At 36.3% G+C, this 16,480-nt stretch overlaps 1 protein-coding gene across 3 annotated transcripts in view; it reads left to right on the top strand.

The window, feature by feature from the left end:
• Nucleotides 1-461: 461 nt before the first annotated feature.
• col17a1a (collagen, type XVII, alpha 1a) overlaps nt 462-16,480 on the top strand; it is a 28,946-nt gene continuing 12,927 nt past the window's right edge. The window contains exons 1-43 of one of the 3 annotated variants that reach the window (XM_079614761.1): nt 462-646; nt 3,212-3,288; nt 3,990-4,046; nt 4,143-4,289; nt 4,532-5,002; nt 5,148-5,195; nt 5,714-5,755; nt 5,895-5,942; nt 6,152-6,286; nt 6,393-6,488; nt 6,631-6,681; nt 7,830-7,901; nt 7,993-8,049; nt 8,139-8,303; nt 9,072-9,140; nt 9,239-9,277; nt 9,412-9,543; nt 9,625-9,885; nt 9,997-10,047; nt 10,143-10,169; nt 10,932-10,958; nt 11,272-11,334; nt 11,441-11,545; nt 11,654-11,716; nt 11,892-11,981; nt 12,063-12,098; nt 12,200-12,235; nt 12,331-12,393; nt 13,634-13,669; nt 13,743-13,814; nt 13,933-13,959; nt 14,103-14,138; nt 14,623-14,658; nt 14,745-14,828; nt 14,941-14,976; nt 15,065-15,130; nt 15,209-15,283; nt 15,361-15,423; nt 15,603-15,653; nt 15,739-15,765; nt 15,866-15,898; nt 15,990-16,106; nt 16,397-16,444. In XM_079614761.1, the coding sequence (XP_079470887.1) occupies nt 3,225-3,288; nt 3,990-4,046; nt 4,143-4,289; nt 4,532-5,002; nt 5,148-5,195; nt 5,714-5,755; nt 5,895-5,942; nt 6,152-6,286; nt 6,393-6,488; nt 6,631-6,681; nt 7,830-7,901; nt 7,993-8,049; nt 8,139-8,303; nt 9,072-9,140; nt 9,239-9,277; nt 9,412-9,543; nt 9,625-9,885; nt 9,997-10,047; nt 10,143-10,169; nt 10,932-10,958; nt 11,272-11,334; nt 11,441-11,545; nt 11,654-11,716; nt 11,892-11,981; nt 12,063-12,098; nt 12,200-12,235; nt 12,331-12,393; nt 13,634-13,669; nt 13,743-13,814; nt 13,933-13,959; nt 14,103-14,138; nt 14,623-14,658; nt 14,745-14,828; nt 14,941-14,976; nt 15,065-15,130; nt 15,209-15,283; nt 15,361-15,423; nt 15,603-15,653; nt 15,739-15,765; nt 15,866-15,898; nt 15,990-16,106; nt 16,397-16,444 (3,322 nt within the window). In that variant the 5' untranslated portion in view covers nt 462-646; nt 3,212-3,224. Of the gene's footprint in view, nt 647-2,485; nt 2,624-3,211; nt 3,289-3,989; nt 4,047-4,142; nt 4,290-4,531; nt 5,003-5,147; nt 5,196-5,713; nt 5,756-5,894; nt 5,943-6,151; nt 6,287-6,392; nt 6,489-6,630; nt 6,682-7,829; nt 7,902-7,992; nt 8,050-8,138; nt 8,304-9,071; nt 9,141-9,238; nt 9,278-9,411; nt 9,544-9,624; nt 9,886-9,996; nt 10,048-10,142; nt 10,170-10,931; nt 10,959-11,271; nt 11,335-11,440; nt 11,546-11,653; nt 11,717-11,891; nt 11,982-12,062; nt 12,099-12,199; nt 12,236-12,330; nt 12,394-13,633; nt 13,670-13,742; nt 13,815-13,932; nt 13,960-14,102; nt 14,139-14,622; nt 14,659-14,744; nt 14,829-14,940; nt 14,977-15,064; nt 15,131-15,208; nt 15,284-15,360; nt 15,424-15,602; nt 15,654-15,738; nt 15,766-15,865; nt 15,899-15,989; nt 16,107-16,396; nt 16,445-16,480 lie in introns of those variants that run through there. The other 2 variants (XM_079614763.1, XM_079614762.1) reach the window with 2 other exon arrangements.

The raw sequence follows: 16,480 nt of genomic DNA, 5'->3' as shown, positions 1-16,480 counted from the left end.
CTCCAGCATCAACATCCAATTGACCATCTAGTATCCAGCCCCAAAAAATTTTTAGCCACATGGTTTGCCATTTTTACTCCAGTTTTGCATTCCAGCTGCAGTGCAAATGGTCATCATGACTGCCAAGCGGTTGGATGCTCAGTGAGGAATTTGTAGGGACTTCATGATTTTACTATTGCAAGGGATAATTCCCATGACCCCTGCCAATATACTGTACGCATCTCATGTTCAGTGAACTACCAATAGGCTATAGCTATGGAATGCAGTGGAAGCAAGACGTATATGGTGGTTATGATCTATCCTCAAGCCATAACTTTGCCATCGAAATTCCACTTAAATAACTTTCTCCCAGGCTTTTTTTTCTAATGATTTTGTTATCTGTTTTCACAAATAAAAGTGCCTCAGGGGTTTCACGATGTGACAGCCCCCCTCGTCTTGTCAAAACTCGCCTGTAAGTGTCTGTAGGTCAGTAAAACTTATACAGAGCATGTAAAGGGGTAAAAAAGCATGCATGCCGGGTCCTGGATTACTCATCACATCTGAACGTGCCAGCTCCTAAATATAATCGCTTTTTGGAGCACGTCTTCACACAGAAGAACGGGCACAACGAGAACATTACACCCATTTCTCCTAAACGAGAGTCGAGGTGAGTTTTAACATTTTAAATGAAATGTTGTTGTTATGCTATACTGAGGGACTTCAGATCTGCATTGTTTAGTTTTATAACTGAACCTGAACTGTTTTGAAGTGCAAGTTCAAGGTTATGTGTTCTCAGACGTTAAAAGTCTGTCAGGTTGGTGTTCTGAGTTATTCAGCTGTTCTAGGAACAGCCAAGCTGCTCAATCATTAATGAAAGCCACTGGCAGTGATGGGGTAAGATCTTTGGCACATTGTCAGGCTTAAGACAGAAATATTCAAAGAAGAAAAATACAATTATTGTATAATGCATTTAGAAGAATCTATTTCTAAGATTGTATCTGTTTGTTTTGATATGTCTAAGAATGACTTATTTTCAGCTCAAATGAATCTCTCAGAACCTAAATACTTTATTGGCATCTTTGGTTCCATGAAGACACTTTAGCATCCATGGCATCTTTCTATTTCACAAAAGGTTCTTTATAGTCAAAAGAGTTCTTCAGATTATTAAAATTCCCTTTACACTAAAAAAAAGGTTACTTTAATAACTTTTGTTTTCACTGAAAGGATCTTTCGGAAACCCAAAATCGCTCTATGGCATCGTTGCGAAAAGTTTACGGTGTAGCTTACACCATTAAACACTCAAAGTATCTTATCTGTAAAGAAAAAAACTCTTGTAAGTATTAATTTGTGGTCATGAGCTTTTGTGTTTAGATGTGTCATTTTGATCAAACCATGACAGGAAAAAATGTCAGGCAACCACAAATGCATTATAGAACAAGCATAGACACACACATACATGCATACATAAACACTAATTAACATGAGTTTATGTATGCAGCAATGGTTTACGAGCTGTAATTTAGTTGTATAACAGATTCATAACTGCAGCTCAGTGTGTCTTTCACTGCCATTCATAAATGACTCATTATCCAAAGTAATATCAGGGTGTAGAGCAAATCATTACTGTTTCACAGCTGGAATGATGACTATTATCATGGAGGTAATAAACATTAGCAGAGGTGCTAAAGGTCTAGATGATGCTCACTTCCGGAAAATATGTCTTTCACATTCAAAATATTTCATTTGTATTTAATTCAAGGCTTTCATTTTCATATTTACACTTATATTATTTGTATAATTATAACATTTAATTTATCTATACAAACTAAAATATGCTGTTTGTTATGTGGTCTCATTTACTGTAACATGGCCATGTAGTCTACATTCACCTATGAGTGCATGATATACCATGGTATATTGCCATATTACAATCGAAAATAGATGTAATTTTTTCATATTTTATTTATACGCTTTATATTATAAGAATATAATGTGTATATATGTTTTTTAAGGATTAATGTGTAAGGATTATAAAACTCATTGATTCAAGCCATATACATTTATTTAATGTATTTTTTTGTAATTTTTTATTTACTCATTCATCGAATCAATGAGTTTTATAATCCATCCTTTGCATTATTTACTTTTTATTTAATAAACTATAATTAAAAACATACTAAAATGTCAATTTAAACTCACTTTACTAGCAAAAAACGAACTGACACTAAATTAAATCTCTTTGTTGTTGTTGTTGTTGAAAGGTTATTGGGATGCTCCAAAAGCTCTATGCTAGAACTTAAGGAGACTGACTTTGTTACTTTGAAGTATCACTAAGACTTCTAATGTATTTAAGAAATGAAAGAGTTGGTCATGGTGACCTTTCACAGAAAATGCAGAAATAATTGAATTCAAATCCTACATGCAGTGCTAGGGTATTATGTGTCAGCTGTACATACAGTATAGCTGCTGCCTTCAGGAAAACTTCAGGTTTAAACTTGTTGGCTCCAGATGTGTTAAGAAGGCTTGAAATCCAAGCAGAAAAATCTTTGTCTGAGGGGTGCTGTGATTGAACTTGAACTGAAAAACATCAGTGTGTTGATACAGGATAGACTATTTGACACGAGACGGTAAATTATAACAAGTGGTAAGTGTAATTTTGTCTGTTTTCTGATGCTTCCCCCCCCCCCCCCCCCCCCCACAAATTTGCTTTTGTACTATACTTTTGTATTTTGTACTTTTGTACTATATGTCATTTCAATACCAATTTGTCCATTTGCACCTTCGGTTCAACATAAAAAAAAAAAAGTTTGGCTGTAGGGTTGAGTTGAGTTGTTATTTGGTTTTTCTCTGGTTACATTATAGGTTGCTAAAGTGTCTTATTTTTCCTAAAAGACAAAGTGAAAGTGTTTCATATTGTAAAAGGAAAGACCAGAAATGTAAAGGTTTAAAGAAAGATAAAGATATTTACTTGAAGCTAAAATTATACTCTACTGGGCTGTAAATCAATTTCTAAGGATATGTGAAATCTTGATGAGTTGATCAGTCCTTCGTTGTTAGTTTTTTCTTATGCTTGTATTCTTTGAAAAGCATTTTGTGTTAATAATGCTAATCGTTAGCACCAAAATGCTTAAAAAGCAAAAACCTAATTTAAAAAAAGAAAGTAAAAAGTAAAAAATCAAATATTTATTTTCTATTGTCTTATTTTATTGATAAGAGTCCCTTTGCTTTACAGTAGTTAACATGGAATGGACAAGCTAACAACAACCAAGATTGTCAAAGTAGAGGGGGGATCTGGAGGATCTGCAAAAGGTAAGTGTGGAAAACACTTTTATCTCTCATAGAATTACAAGAGCTAAATGTAGAATTCAGAATTATTAGCAACACCGGTGGCCGTTAAGTGAACTTTTTGCTCGTGCTCGCACACCTGCTCACATAACGTGCAAGAGTCTAGGCGTGATTCAAGGCACCAATATAATAATGGCGAAGTTATTTTTCCATCTTACCCGAACACGATCCATCCACGCTGCTTAGAGCGATGCTTATGAATATGTAAAAAAACATTTCTGTGCGTTTAATCTCAATACAGGGCCGGCGCCAGGGGAGGACATTTGAGGGCTATGCCTCCCCAAAGAGTTACTGTAAAACCAAGCCAATTCGAAAGCGAGCACGCATTCAAAAGCAGAAAGCGAAAATTTATAATAATATATATAATACTATATAGGCTGCTTACTATAGCAATAACAGTAAAATATGCATAATTACAAGTAACTAAACCTAACCCTAACCGCAACTCTATAGTAAGTAGCCATGTAATTAATATTACTCAGTAGTATTTGAGTACAATGTAAGTACGTCACCTTACAATAAAATAAAGTGTAACCGAAAATTCTTACATGTAGCATTCTCACAACAGTAATTTGGCACAACCGTAGTAAAACATGGAAATATGATGTACTGGCTATAGTTTAAATTCATTTGTCCCTTAATTTGAATTATGTTAAATATTACAGAAATCCAGAAACATACCGAAACTGTGACGACCACAAGACTGACATCTCTACCCCCAAGTATGTTTAAACTGCAATTTAAAATGACGTCCTATTAAAAACCATTGTGCCAATCTCCTTCCCTGCTGAAAGTTATTTGGTGTCTTTGGTGTCTAGAGGGAAACAGCAGCTCCCTGAGCAGCCAACAGGTAGTGACCTCCAGCTCCGGCTCTGGGGGATCTTCAGGAGCTGTTCTGCTGGAGAAGAAGATCATCACCCAGACCAGTGCTGAAGGAGGCGCTTCCAGGAGTTATGTCATATCCTGTGAGTCCACAAATCATCCAGTTGCAACCATCTATGCAGGACATGTAAAGGAAATTGGTTAAATTAACACTTATCATGAAAGAAACTTTAAGACAATATATTTTTGTATTATTCATTCACAAAGCTTCTGAAATATTTTGGAACTGACATAAAGGTTGTGGTTATCAGCCACAATATTCTCCAGGTTTCTCCTCATATTAAATATCTGTAGTGTTTATTAAGTTGTTCTTTCTTCTCTCCAGCCTCTTCATCTGGAAGTTCAGCAAGTAGCAGTTCAGGAGCTGGATCTGTGATTGGTGGATTTGACGGATCACCTCGTGAAATCAGTGTAACCGGTCCGATTAGTAGCTCAATGGTTAAAAGCTCTAGTTCTGTGGTTAAAAGCTCTAGCGGCGCTAAAACCTCCATCACAACAGTTGGCAGTTCCTCAGCAACAGGAGGAGATCTTTCTTCTGGATTCGGGTCCATCTCGTCGTCTGAGTTTGTGTCTGGTTCTTCGGGCGGTTCTGTTAGTGCTTCTGGAGGTAGTATGAACATATCCAGAGGTGGAGGAGGCGGTGCTGGCTCCTCTGCAGTCATGTCTGCCGGAGGAGCTTCCACTGTCACCAAGTTCAGCTCCTCGTCCCCTAGTGGAACAAGGAAAGGTTTGAGTTACAACACAGTTCCTACTGAGAGGAAGACCAGTTTGCACCTTTACACTGGAGGATATGAGGGTAAGGGAGAGACCATGACCTCTGACATTTGTGGGATATTTTGATTTAAAACGAGAGACTCTCACACAGTATGTTTAATTGTTGATATAAGTTTAAATATTATAGTCAACAGAATTCAAATATTGTATAATGTATATTTACTCAGGGGGCTCCAGTGGCAATTCCTCCCCTGAATACACAAAGAAAGAGTACGGTATGTCCATTTAGTATTTTGTTTTGTGGCTGGTGTGAATTTTAGGAGAGAGAAAAAAAAACATAATTTGTCATTTAAAATATACAACATTGAAAGAAATTCATGATTACAGTAATCAGCACAGTTAACCAAACAAAGCTATCGAAAAGATCCATGAAATCACCGTAGGAGTGCAGTTTTCTTACCCCTGCACTGCAGACATTTTTACTGTAAATCAAGCTAAACAAAAGTTGATATGTAGCCTAGCTATAGGCCTACTTAAATATAAAAAAATACTTTTGAGACCATGCTACCTCCGTTCGCCAAGCGTAGGCTATAGGCCTACTGTTGGTTGTGTGCGGTGTGTGTGTGTGTGTGTGTGTGTGTGTGTGTGTGTGTGTGTGCGTGTGTGTTCTTATCCATTGGGATCTGAACCCTCCGAAATAATAAGAATCATATTATTATTATTATTATTTCGTCCATTAAACTTGCGTTTCTCAATATTCTGCTTCAGTGTTTGGTTGTTTTTTTATTTGCAGTTTCGTCAAGCGTTGCCACCAGAGGGCGCACTCAGACACGAGGTATGTATGAAATAAAGCGTAGTTTCACAAACTTCCCAGCAGTCTTAAACTTGAACTTCAAATGTAAAAATAACTTATCCTTAATTTAAGTCTCATTTTAAAAATCTTAATGTTATTGTTGTGATGTTGTCTTTTCCAGAGAGTGAGATCAGAGCCAGATTGCAGAGTGCTTCACCCTCCGCTAGATGTCAGTGTTGCTTCACAATGCAAATACTTTTAAATTGCTAAATGTTTTCAGTTGCACCACATAATGTAAAAAATAAAATAAATAAATAAATAAATATCTAAACATGTTAAAACATTTTTTAAATCATCTTTTAAATTATGATATAATTTCGCGATCAATATTTGTGTTGCCTTTAGAACAGAAAATGAATGATAGTTTCATATATTTAGGGACAGAGCTGGATGATGTAAAGAGATTACTGAAGGGAAGTCGCTCCGGGAGCATCAGTCCACCTCGCTCTCCCACCAACACTCTGCCTATCCCGAAAAAAGCCAGCGTGGACATGCGCCAAGACAGCCAGTCAGGTAACACCATAGACTGCGGGTAACACACGCTCACTCACGCGCACAGATATTCATGTGATACAGACACAGCACAGCCAGTCCTTCGACGCGAATACTTGTCTTTCAGGTTTTGACGGCTCAGTCCTGGATGCTGGATTCAGTGGATATTACACCAACCCAAACAATCTCAGTTACACCACACTGCAACAACCATCACCCACAGGTTAAACACGGAGAAACAATAGTGTCTGTGTGCATGTTTTCCTGTGTGTTAAAGTTGAAAGGATCAGTTAAATTAAAAGATAAATGAAAAATAATAGTCTGAGGAAGAAAGAGAGAGAGAAACACTGTGTTGTTTGTTTCAGGTGGCATGCAGAATAACCGGACCCTCAGCTCATCTCCCCTTGGTAGTACAGGTACATTCATCAATTCATGCAATAAATAAAAAAAACTCAAATTTTGAGTTCTGGTTACTGTAAATGCCCAAAAAGCAGAGGTGGACAGTAACAATTAAAGTACATTTACTTGAGTACTGAACTTAAGTACACTTTTTGAGTATCTACTTTACTTGAGTAATATTTTTTTCTGGAAACTTTTTACTTTAACTTCACTACATTTGAAAGACAAATATCTTACTTTTTATTTCACTACATTTCTGTCAAGGTACTTGAGTAGAAAGTTGTAACGTCAGTCAGAGGATGAATTTGGTTGGAAATTAAAGTCATCAACCTGATTTTCATTTTCAACGTTGGGTTTGGTCTTCTAAATGCAAATTTTGTCATTGTTTTTGAGCACACTAGCTTATAGATAACAGTAAGGGCGGCTAACATATTCATACTAAAAGACAAAAAAACTTTAAATAGGGCACTATTTGAGGGAACAGCCATGGCGTCCGAAACCATTGTGGACGTTACTGAGTGCACTTATTCAATCTCACATTCATACTGGAACTGTTCTAGAAATAAATTTGATATTTGATATACCAAGCATAGATTCAGAGGCATAAGTTACTGTAAGTATTACAACAATGCAACAATAATAAAACAATGCATTGTTATGCTAATTAGATTACATTTTCTATGTAATCTTAAGGAATATTTATTATTGCAGTGTAGGCTATGTGTGTTTATTTTATTTTGTATTTGTATGTGGTTGAATGTACAAGGTACCTTTTAGTCATCTGTAGCTTGCCTGGTCATCTTTATCAGACTACAACGAGGACCACAATGGAAATAAGTTATCCTCTACAGTTCTGATAAATGTATAATGTCACTGTGATGGCATCTTGTTATGCATTCATTTTCGTTACTGTCTAATAAATCAAATCAAATTGGCATTTACTGTTGATACTTAAGTACTTTTAAAAATGAGTACGTACTTTTACTTAAGTAAAAATCGGTCTTTACAACTTTTACTTGTAACGAAGTAATATTTGACCAGTAGTATCTGTACTTTTACTCAAGTAAGGAAGTCGTGTACTTTGTCCACCTCTGCCAAAAAGCCTCATGAAAATGAAAAAGTACCTAATCCTGATGTCTTCCCTCTGTGTTTCTGTTCTTCTCAGTGTATGGGATGCAGAATAACCTGTCAACATCTGGCGGTGCTCTGGTGGCTAATGGAATGAGTGTTGGCCATGGTAAGCCGAACCTTGTTAACTGTTACACACTGACGTAATGCATACAAAATAACTACAGTAAGAGATTTATTATGCCTGTTTGTACTTCCAGTGTACGGGTCACCGAAGAATGTTGGCAGCACTGGATTATTTGCCACCAATATTACTGGTAATAATGATTTTACTTAACAATATACAAGATTGATGTACAACAATACCAAATTAAAATTCTTATTTTTTTATATATCACATTTACAGCTGTTCCCGGCAGCCCTATCACCTCTGATGATGTGTTTGTGAAAGATGGCAAGTTTATTGCGATTGGGAAAGAAAATGTAGCGGCTAAGAAAGAGACTGAGAGACTGATCATGTCCAAAAATACTGGCAAACAGTTCGTCACTTCCACCACCAGTGCTGGAGCAGGTAGACATCTCAGACTAGATACAGTATTTGAACTCAGCTCAATTATAGTTATTAATTAGATTAAATCAGTCATTTAATTAGTAAAAAGTGTAATCGTTCCAGTTGGATTGGGTAAAATAGTTCAATATACACTACCATTCAAACATTTTTGAAAGAAATACTTTTATTCAGCATTACATTTATCAAAAGTGACTGTAAAATAAAATCGTTTTTGAAAATAATTTATTTCAAATTAATTATGTTCTTTTGACATTTCTATTCAATTCATTTGACATTCAAAAATGTCTCACGGTTTCCACAAAAATATTAAGCAGGACAACTGTTTTCAACATTGATATCAAATCTGCATATTAAATTATTTCTGAAGGATCATGTGACACTGAAGACTGGAGTAATGATGCTGCAAATTCAGCTTTGCATCACAGGAATAAATGTTAAAATATTCAAATTAAAAACAGTTATTTTCAATTTGTAGTATTATATTCACAATATTACTGTATTTTTGATTACCGGTAAATAAATGCAGCCTTTGTGAGCATAAGAGATTTCCTTCAAAAATGTTGTCTGACAAACTCAAACTTTTCAGCTGTAGTTTATATTTTTTAAATGAACAATATATATATATATATATATATATATATATATATATATATATATATATATATATATTATGATTGGCAAATCAAATTTTTTGAATTCAATTTATTTTATTTTATTTTCAGTTGAAATGTATAACAAATGACAATAGATGTTTTTCTTATATTACAGATACATTTTCTGAAGATTCACTCAAGAGGGAGAAAAAGATGATCTCGACCACCATGGGAACCACCACTGGTACATTCAGATAAAGTCACTTACTGGATATTATTTCATTAATAAATGAATCCTTGCTTAAATTACATCCAATAAAACCGACATGTATGTGCTTCCAGCTTCCAAAGCCTCAACAAAAGACAAGTCAACCTATGCAGGTATATATGTCTTATAGAAATTTGAATTATTACAGAAAATCAATACTGCTGAAACACTGGCTCATTCAGCAATGAGTAAGCAGACATTATGGATCTGGTTTTGCTCATAGACTCATATTCTAATGTCACAACAGAGATCCGCAAAGATGAGTCGGACGACACAGGACTGGGATTCTGTTCCTGCTGCTCATGGTGGAAGTGGCTTCTGGCGTTGATTATTGGTCTTCTCCTTCTGCTGGGACTCCTCTGTGGTCTCATCGCACTGGGTACATTATGTCTCAAGACCAACTGATTTAGCTTGTGCTTGTGCAGTTTCCTTCATCATGAATGTTTCTCTCTGTGTGTAGGCGAGGAGGTCAGGAAGCTGAAGGCTCGTGTGGACGCTATTGATGGTGGAAGCATAAGGTCTGCTCAAACCAGTCGTTTGTCCTCCTCCAATGTCAACATCGTGGATCCACTGGAATCTTCATACGCCGAGCGCATCTCCGGTGTCCGTGCCGATAACACTATAAACATGGGTTCAGCGCCTGCTGCACAAGACCCTGTGGTCCTGGAGAGGACCATCCAACAGATCCTCAGATCTGAACTGCAGTCAGACAACGTTAGAGGTGTTTACCATACATCCACTCTGAACATGTACAAAAGATATACATTCAATCAGTTGACATTTATTAATCATTCATTAGTTTGCTATTAATTTTTTAATGATTTCATTATAGCTTCACTGGCAACTTCACTTAGGGGTGAGAGAGGAGAAACTGGCCCTAAAGGTAATATTTACAGATTAATACATAGATAGTATACAGTGAGAAAAGTGTGAATGCTGATTTACTAATACATACATTTAATGTACATTTAATTCTAGGAGACCAAGGAACTCCTGGAGTTAAAGGTATTCAAAACAAACAAACAAAAACTCACCAAACTGTCATTGTGACATTATGAAGTACAATTTCATAATTGCACATGCACACTATCACATGTATATCACAATAATATCATAAATGTATCACAGATATATCAAAAATAGAGCACAGTAATGTTAGAAATGTATCACAGACATATCACAATAATGACACACATTATCACAACAGTATCACATAAAATCACAAATATATAACATATCACAAATATATCATATCAAAACATCAGAAATGTATCTAAATATTTACAATGTCACACATTATCAAAACAGTATGGCAAAAATATCATAAATATATATATCACAAATGAATGTTATATCACAAATGATCACAACAGTATAACGTAACATCTTAAATGTATCACAGTTATATCACATATATATCACAACAATGACACATTATCACGTACAATCATTAGTATTTTGCCATATTATCACAACAATATCACATATCACAAATATATCACAACAACAAAAATGTATCTAAATATGTTACTCATTATCTTAAGTTGTATATAATATAACAAAAGTATCACAATTATATCACTTATTAAAAATATAACAAGATTATTAAAACAGTATCACAAAAATATCAATATCACAATTATATCACAATAATGTCACACATTATCACAACAGTGTCACATAATATCACAAATGTATCACAAATATAAATTAGTTATATCACTTAATATTATGAAAATATCAAAATTGTATCAAATCATTTTACAGGTGAATCAGGATTTCCCGGAATTCCAGGTAATGTAATTTTTTATTTTTATTTTTTTAATATGACAAACATCACATCCTTTGCACTTTAACTTAGTGAAATGAAGAATAAACAACAATAAAGTCTACAACTATGATATTTGATACACTTTAGGAAACAACATTTCTACTAGAAAAACAAATAAACAAACAAAAAAGTTATAAGAAACTGACTGGCTGATCGTGGCTCAGTATCTCACATTTTACACGTATTAAATAAATGAATATTGAAATATTAATTTGACAAGTACTTACCAGAAGAGCCTAAATAAATAAACTGAATTAATGAATGGTCCCTTTTCAGGTCCTCCTGGTCTCATTGGTCACCCTGGACAGGAAGGTCCTCGAGGGCCCAAAGGAAGTTCAGGTATGATGCAGAGCCAGAGACACTAACTTCTACCAGTCAATCATTGCCATTACAACTTAAGACAAAGGTGATTCGGACCTAAAACTTCTCTTTGTACTGGTTATAGGTGAATCAGGAACTGATGGTTTACCGGGGCCGAGGGGGCGGGAGGGGCCAGCGGGTCCCAGAGGAGAACCGGGACCTCCGGGAATTGGAGAGAAAGGAGAGAAAGGTGATACCACTGACAATATCGCTACTGTTATATTATAAGCAATTAAACACGTTCTGCACAACCAGCTTAAAAAAATGACTTGATAAATGTTACGCGTTTGCTCCTCAGGCTCTTCTGGCGATGTTGGTGCGCCTGGGCTAGCAGGACCAGGAGGTCCCGTGGGACCCAAAGGTAAGACCATCTGTTCACAGACAAAGTGAGGAACAAGCAGAGAAATGGCAGTCCAGAACAAATGATTCCGGTTCAGCAGGCAGACAAATAATTCCTTCAAATTTATCCTGACTTTGCTAGTAAAGATGGACTTACATTTTGTGGGGGGAAAACTTGTTTTGTGTTTGTTTTGCAGGTGATGCAGGAGCTCAAGGCATACCAGGTCTGACAGGAGCGCCTGGACCCCAAGGCTTCCGTGGAGATTCTGGTGATCCTGGACCCAAGGGTACATCTACCTTTTCTTAACAGTTTCCCATTCAAGAATTTCATGTGAACAATTTGCTTTGATCATCTTTTATATTTTTAGGTGATAAAGGACCTGCAGGGCCATCTGGGGTCAAAGGTTGGTAGAAGCCAGAGATACATACATACATTACAAATAGAAAAGTAGTTTTTAATATACTTATTAAGGTTTTATGCTGATAATTATATTGAAATTATTAGGTGATCAAGGAGAGAGAGGGCCACGTGGTACCACTGGTAAGTTACAACATACAACTAATATATATATATATATATATATATAGCATGTGTTATAATTAGTATCTCAAAAAATATGATAATATTTTTGACAGGTGAGCCAGGTCTGGTCGGACCAGCAGGGCCTCCTGGTGAGAAAGGTCTTAAAGGATCAACAGGTGAGTCTCATCACAGAAAGAGAAACTTGAGTAAAAGAAAACCTGTATCGCATGTAGAATATATGCAATTAAGATTTACTCTATTCTATAAGAAATAAACATACACTACTGTTCAAAAGTCAGTATTTAAAACAAATATATATATATATACTTTTATTCAGCAAGGATGCATTCAATTGATCAAAAGTTACAGTAAAGACATTTGTAATGTACAAAAGATTACTATTTCAAATAAATGCTGAACGTCTACTCATTGAATAATCCTGAAAATAAATGTTTCATGGTTTCCACAAAAATATGAAGTGGCACAACTGTTTTCTACATTGACAATAATCAGAAATGTTTCTTGAGCAGCAAAACATCATATTAGAACGATTTCTGAAGGATCATGTGACACTGAAGACTGGAGTAATGATGCTGAAAATCCAGCTTTGCATCACAGGAATAAATTACATTTTAAAATATATTAAAATGGAAATCAGTTATTTTAAATTGTAAAAATATTTTACAATATTACTGTATTTTACTAGCCTGGGAAAACCCAGACCACTCTCAGTTGTGACTGAGTAAGGGTCTGGCAAAGCTCCATAGACAATTCATTTCCACAGGGGCGTTACCAACGGACGTCGCTCAAATGGCTCTGGGCGCAATTGGATAGATCTAAAACCAATCAGAGCAACGGAGAAACATCTGAGACTCTCAGCAATTCTCTGTTTGTGTTTTTCAGGAAGATGTAGCAATGGCTTCTGACGACTTTTGCCGTTTTTGTAAATGACTATTTTAAATTGCTTGAAACAGACGCGATAGCTGATTCGAACGAGTGATGTGCCACGGCGGCATCCATCTCTGTAATGTACAAAATCTGCGTCACTGTCACTGCTCTGTCGTCATCGTGTAAAGCCCGCCCCAACGTTTCTGATTGGTGCCGCGATTTCGACAGATTGGAAATGGGTTTCAATGGGCTCTTTGCCAGACCCACTTTCAGAGCAAATCTAAATTTGCCGGAAGTGGTCTGGGTTTTCCCAGGCTAGTATTTTACTGTACTTTTTGATCAAATAAATGCGGCCTTGGTGAGCAGAAGAGACTTCTTTCAAAAACACTGAAAAATCTTACTGACCCTAAACTTTTGGATGGTAGTGTACAAGAACATCTGGATTGAAAATGACTGTACAGTATGTGATGTATCATATCAAGTCATATATTTTATATCATATCATATATCATATTTCATTTTCCACAGGTGCTCCTGGGCCAGATGGTGTTAAAGGAATTCGAGGTAATTTAGAAACTAAGCCTTGGTAAAACAGTCTGTGTCTACAAAATACAAGCATATATTTTTTTAATTCAAGGGGACCAGGGTCCGATTGGGTTGCCTGGAGCACGGGGACCACAGGGGCCTCCTGGAGACTCAGGAATACCAGGTATAAATGAAGAGAAAACACACCACGCCTGAATAGATAATGCTTTTCATACTTTTTTAACACACTTGTCAATAATGCAAACCATATAAAGGAGACGTTTTTCTGGTTTCCTGCACAGGTACACCAGGACTCCAAGGACCACCAGGTTAGATTTCACTTCTTCTGCGCTGAATATATTAAACACAACAGATCTATTAGTATTTCTGAAACAACGGTCAACAGTAATTGCAGACACAAAGCAGACATCTGTTTCTTAATGATATTTATTTTTACCCTATGTAACTAAAGGTTTGCCAGGTACCCCAGGCCAGCCAGGGTCCAAAGGTAATATTTCTCGTGAGATGTTTTTAATTCAATTCTAACGGCCCGTTCACACCAAGGATGATAACTATAAAGATATAGCTCTAAAATAAATTTTAAAATCATTCTAAATATAAAATAATAGCAGAGTCCACAACACAACTATAACGGAAAAGAGAAATTACACAGTTGGAATCACTTTCAGAACGATTTTTTGCAGATGATGAACAATAACAACATTGACAGCCAATCAGAATCCATACTGCTTAAAAGAGCTCAAGTATTTAAAGCGGCAGACTACAAAACTGCAGCGTGTGCTTATAATACACAGAATGATACCCTCTGCTGAACGCTAATATAGTTATCTTTATAGTAATCGTTCTGGGTGTGAACGGGCCTTAATACCTTAATATTAATCGCATTGTGTATTTTATATATTATTCTACTCTTTTAAAATATATATATATATATCTCAGTAATACTGATACACGTGCTGTTCTCTCTTTAGGTGATCCCGGTGAGCCCGGAAGAGTCATTTCTGCAGGTAAGGGAACACAAATGAAAATTGGTCTATTAATCTGGCTCATTTGATGTTGACATCATCATCATCTGGTCACTCCCCCCCCGTAGGCGCTAATACTAACACTGTGGGTATACCTGGACCACCTGGACCTTCTGGAACTCCAGGTCCTGCTGGACCACCTGGACTATCAGGTATCATGAAGTTCATCACGGATTATCTCAGATGCATTTAATACGAAATTAAAAGAATCCGTTAAACAGCGGTATGTTCGTGCTAATATTGTGTTGCTGTTTTTAATCTAAGGTCCTATTGGTCCTGCTGGTCTTCCTGGCTCACCTGGTAAGATGACTTTTTTTCTATAAAACAAAAAAGATTGAAATCAGAGATTTTTTTTTTTTTTTTTTTACTGACATTTGAATCTTTATAGGTTCAAAGGGAGATAGAGGAGACAAAGGAGATGATGGGAATCCTGGAGTCTCTGGGAGAGCAGGGAGTAAGTGTGCTCACTTTGTAAAATGTACATTGTAAGTGCTTTTATATCATTCATTTGCTTTTAATCTAAATTGAACAGAGGAAGCTGCTGCTGAACCTGGTCCTCCTGGCCCACCGGGACCACCTGGACCTCCTGGTGACAATGGGAAACCAGGTACATAGTCCCTAATTCGGTTTTGTCACATTTCTGTCATGTTACAATGTAAAATGTTTAATTTTGTTTTTCCACAGGTGTTGGTCAACCCGGTCCTCCTGGTGAAAAAGGTGAACCAGGAAGCTTTGTACCCACTTCAGGTATGCTAATTCATTTACACTTGGTTCTTTGAGACTTTAGGTTTCATTCACTAACAGCGCATACACGCAAATGTGTCTGTGTATACAGTAAATAAAACAATTATTAGGATTATTAGTGAATTAGACCTATTCAATTATGTTTTTAAAATGATCTGATTGTGGTTTTTGTGGTCAATCAGAAACCTTCTTTGCTGGACCGCCTGGGCCTCCTGGACCTATTGGACCACAAGGTAGATTAAATATACAATAGAGACAATATACAACATTGGGTTTTCCTTAAGATCCTATGAATTTTAATGTTTGTTTTTTGTTCAGGTGATATTGGCCCTCAAGGATACCCTGGTAAGGTTGACACATTCCATCACACATTTATAAATATGACATTCTGACGTTTGTGGATTACATGCATACTTCTGTTTAATCTTTTTGTTTTCTTCTAAAGGCCAACCTGGATTACCTGGAGAACCTGGAATCGGTTAGTGATTCAGATTTGTATAATACAGAACATACACGTTTCTACATTCTACAATAGCTGCACAGTTCACATTATTTTACCCCGAATCCAGGTTTTCCAGGACAGCCAGGGCCACCAGGATCACGTGGAGAACAAGGTACAGAGGGTCCACAAGGACCACAGGGACCTCAAGGACCAATGGGTTCCATGGGGCTAGAAGGTCCAAAAGGTACAATGGAACAAAATATATCTATGTTAGGGCTTTTTAAACAGTTTTTACATAAAACAATACACATACACACAGGGCAGTTGTGGCTTAATGGTTAGAGAGCCAGACTGGATGGATTAAATGCAGAGGACACATTTTAAGTATGGGTTGCCATATTTGGCCTTCACTTCATATATCTACTGTATGTGTAAAAAAAGCCTAGAGTTTCAGTAAAACCATTACAATGGAAGTAAATATGGTTAGTTTTTCTACATATGTGCACCAACATTTTTATTATTATTTAAATATAGGTGATGCTGGAGTCCCAGGGGCCCCTGGCATTCCAGGTTATTCCTACGGTAGGCAAATTGGTGTATTGCTCTAATATTTGCTTT

This window comes from Phoxinus phoxinus (genome assembly GCF_949152265.1).
Source record: "Phoxinus phoxinus genome assembly, chromosome: 6".
NCBI lineage: Eukaryota > Metazoa > Chordata > Actinopteri > Cypriniformes > Leuciscidae > Phoxinus > Phoxinus phoxinus.
The sequence above is the reverse complement of the archived record's forward strand: the minus strand, read 5'-3'. Positions and strand labels throughout refer to the sequence as shown.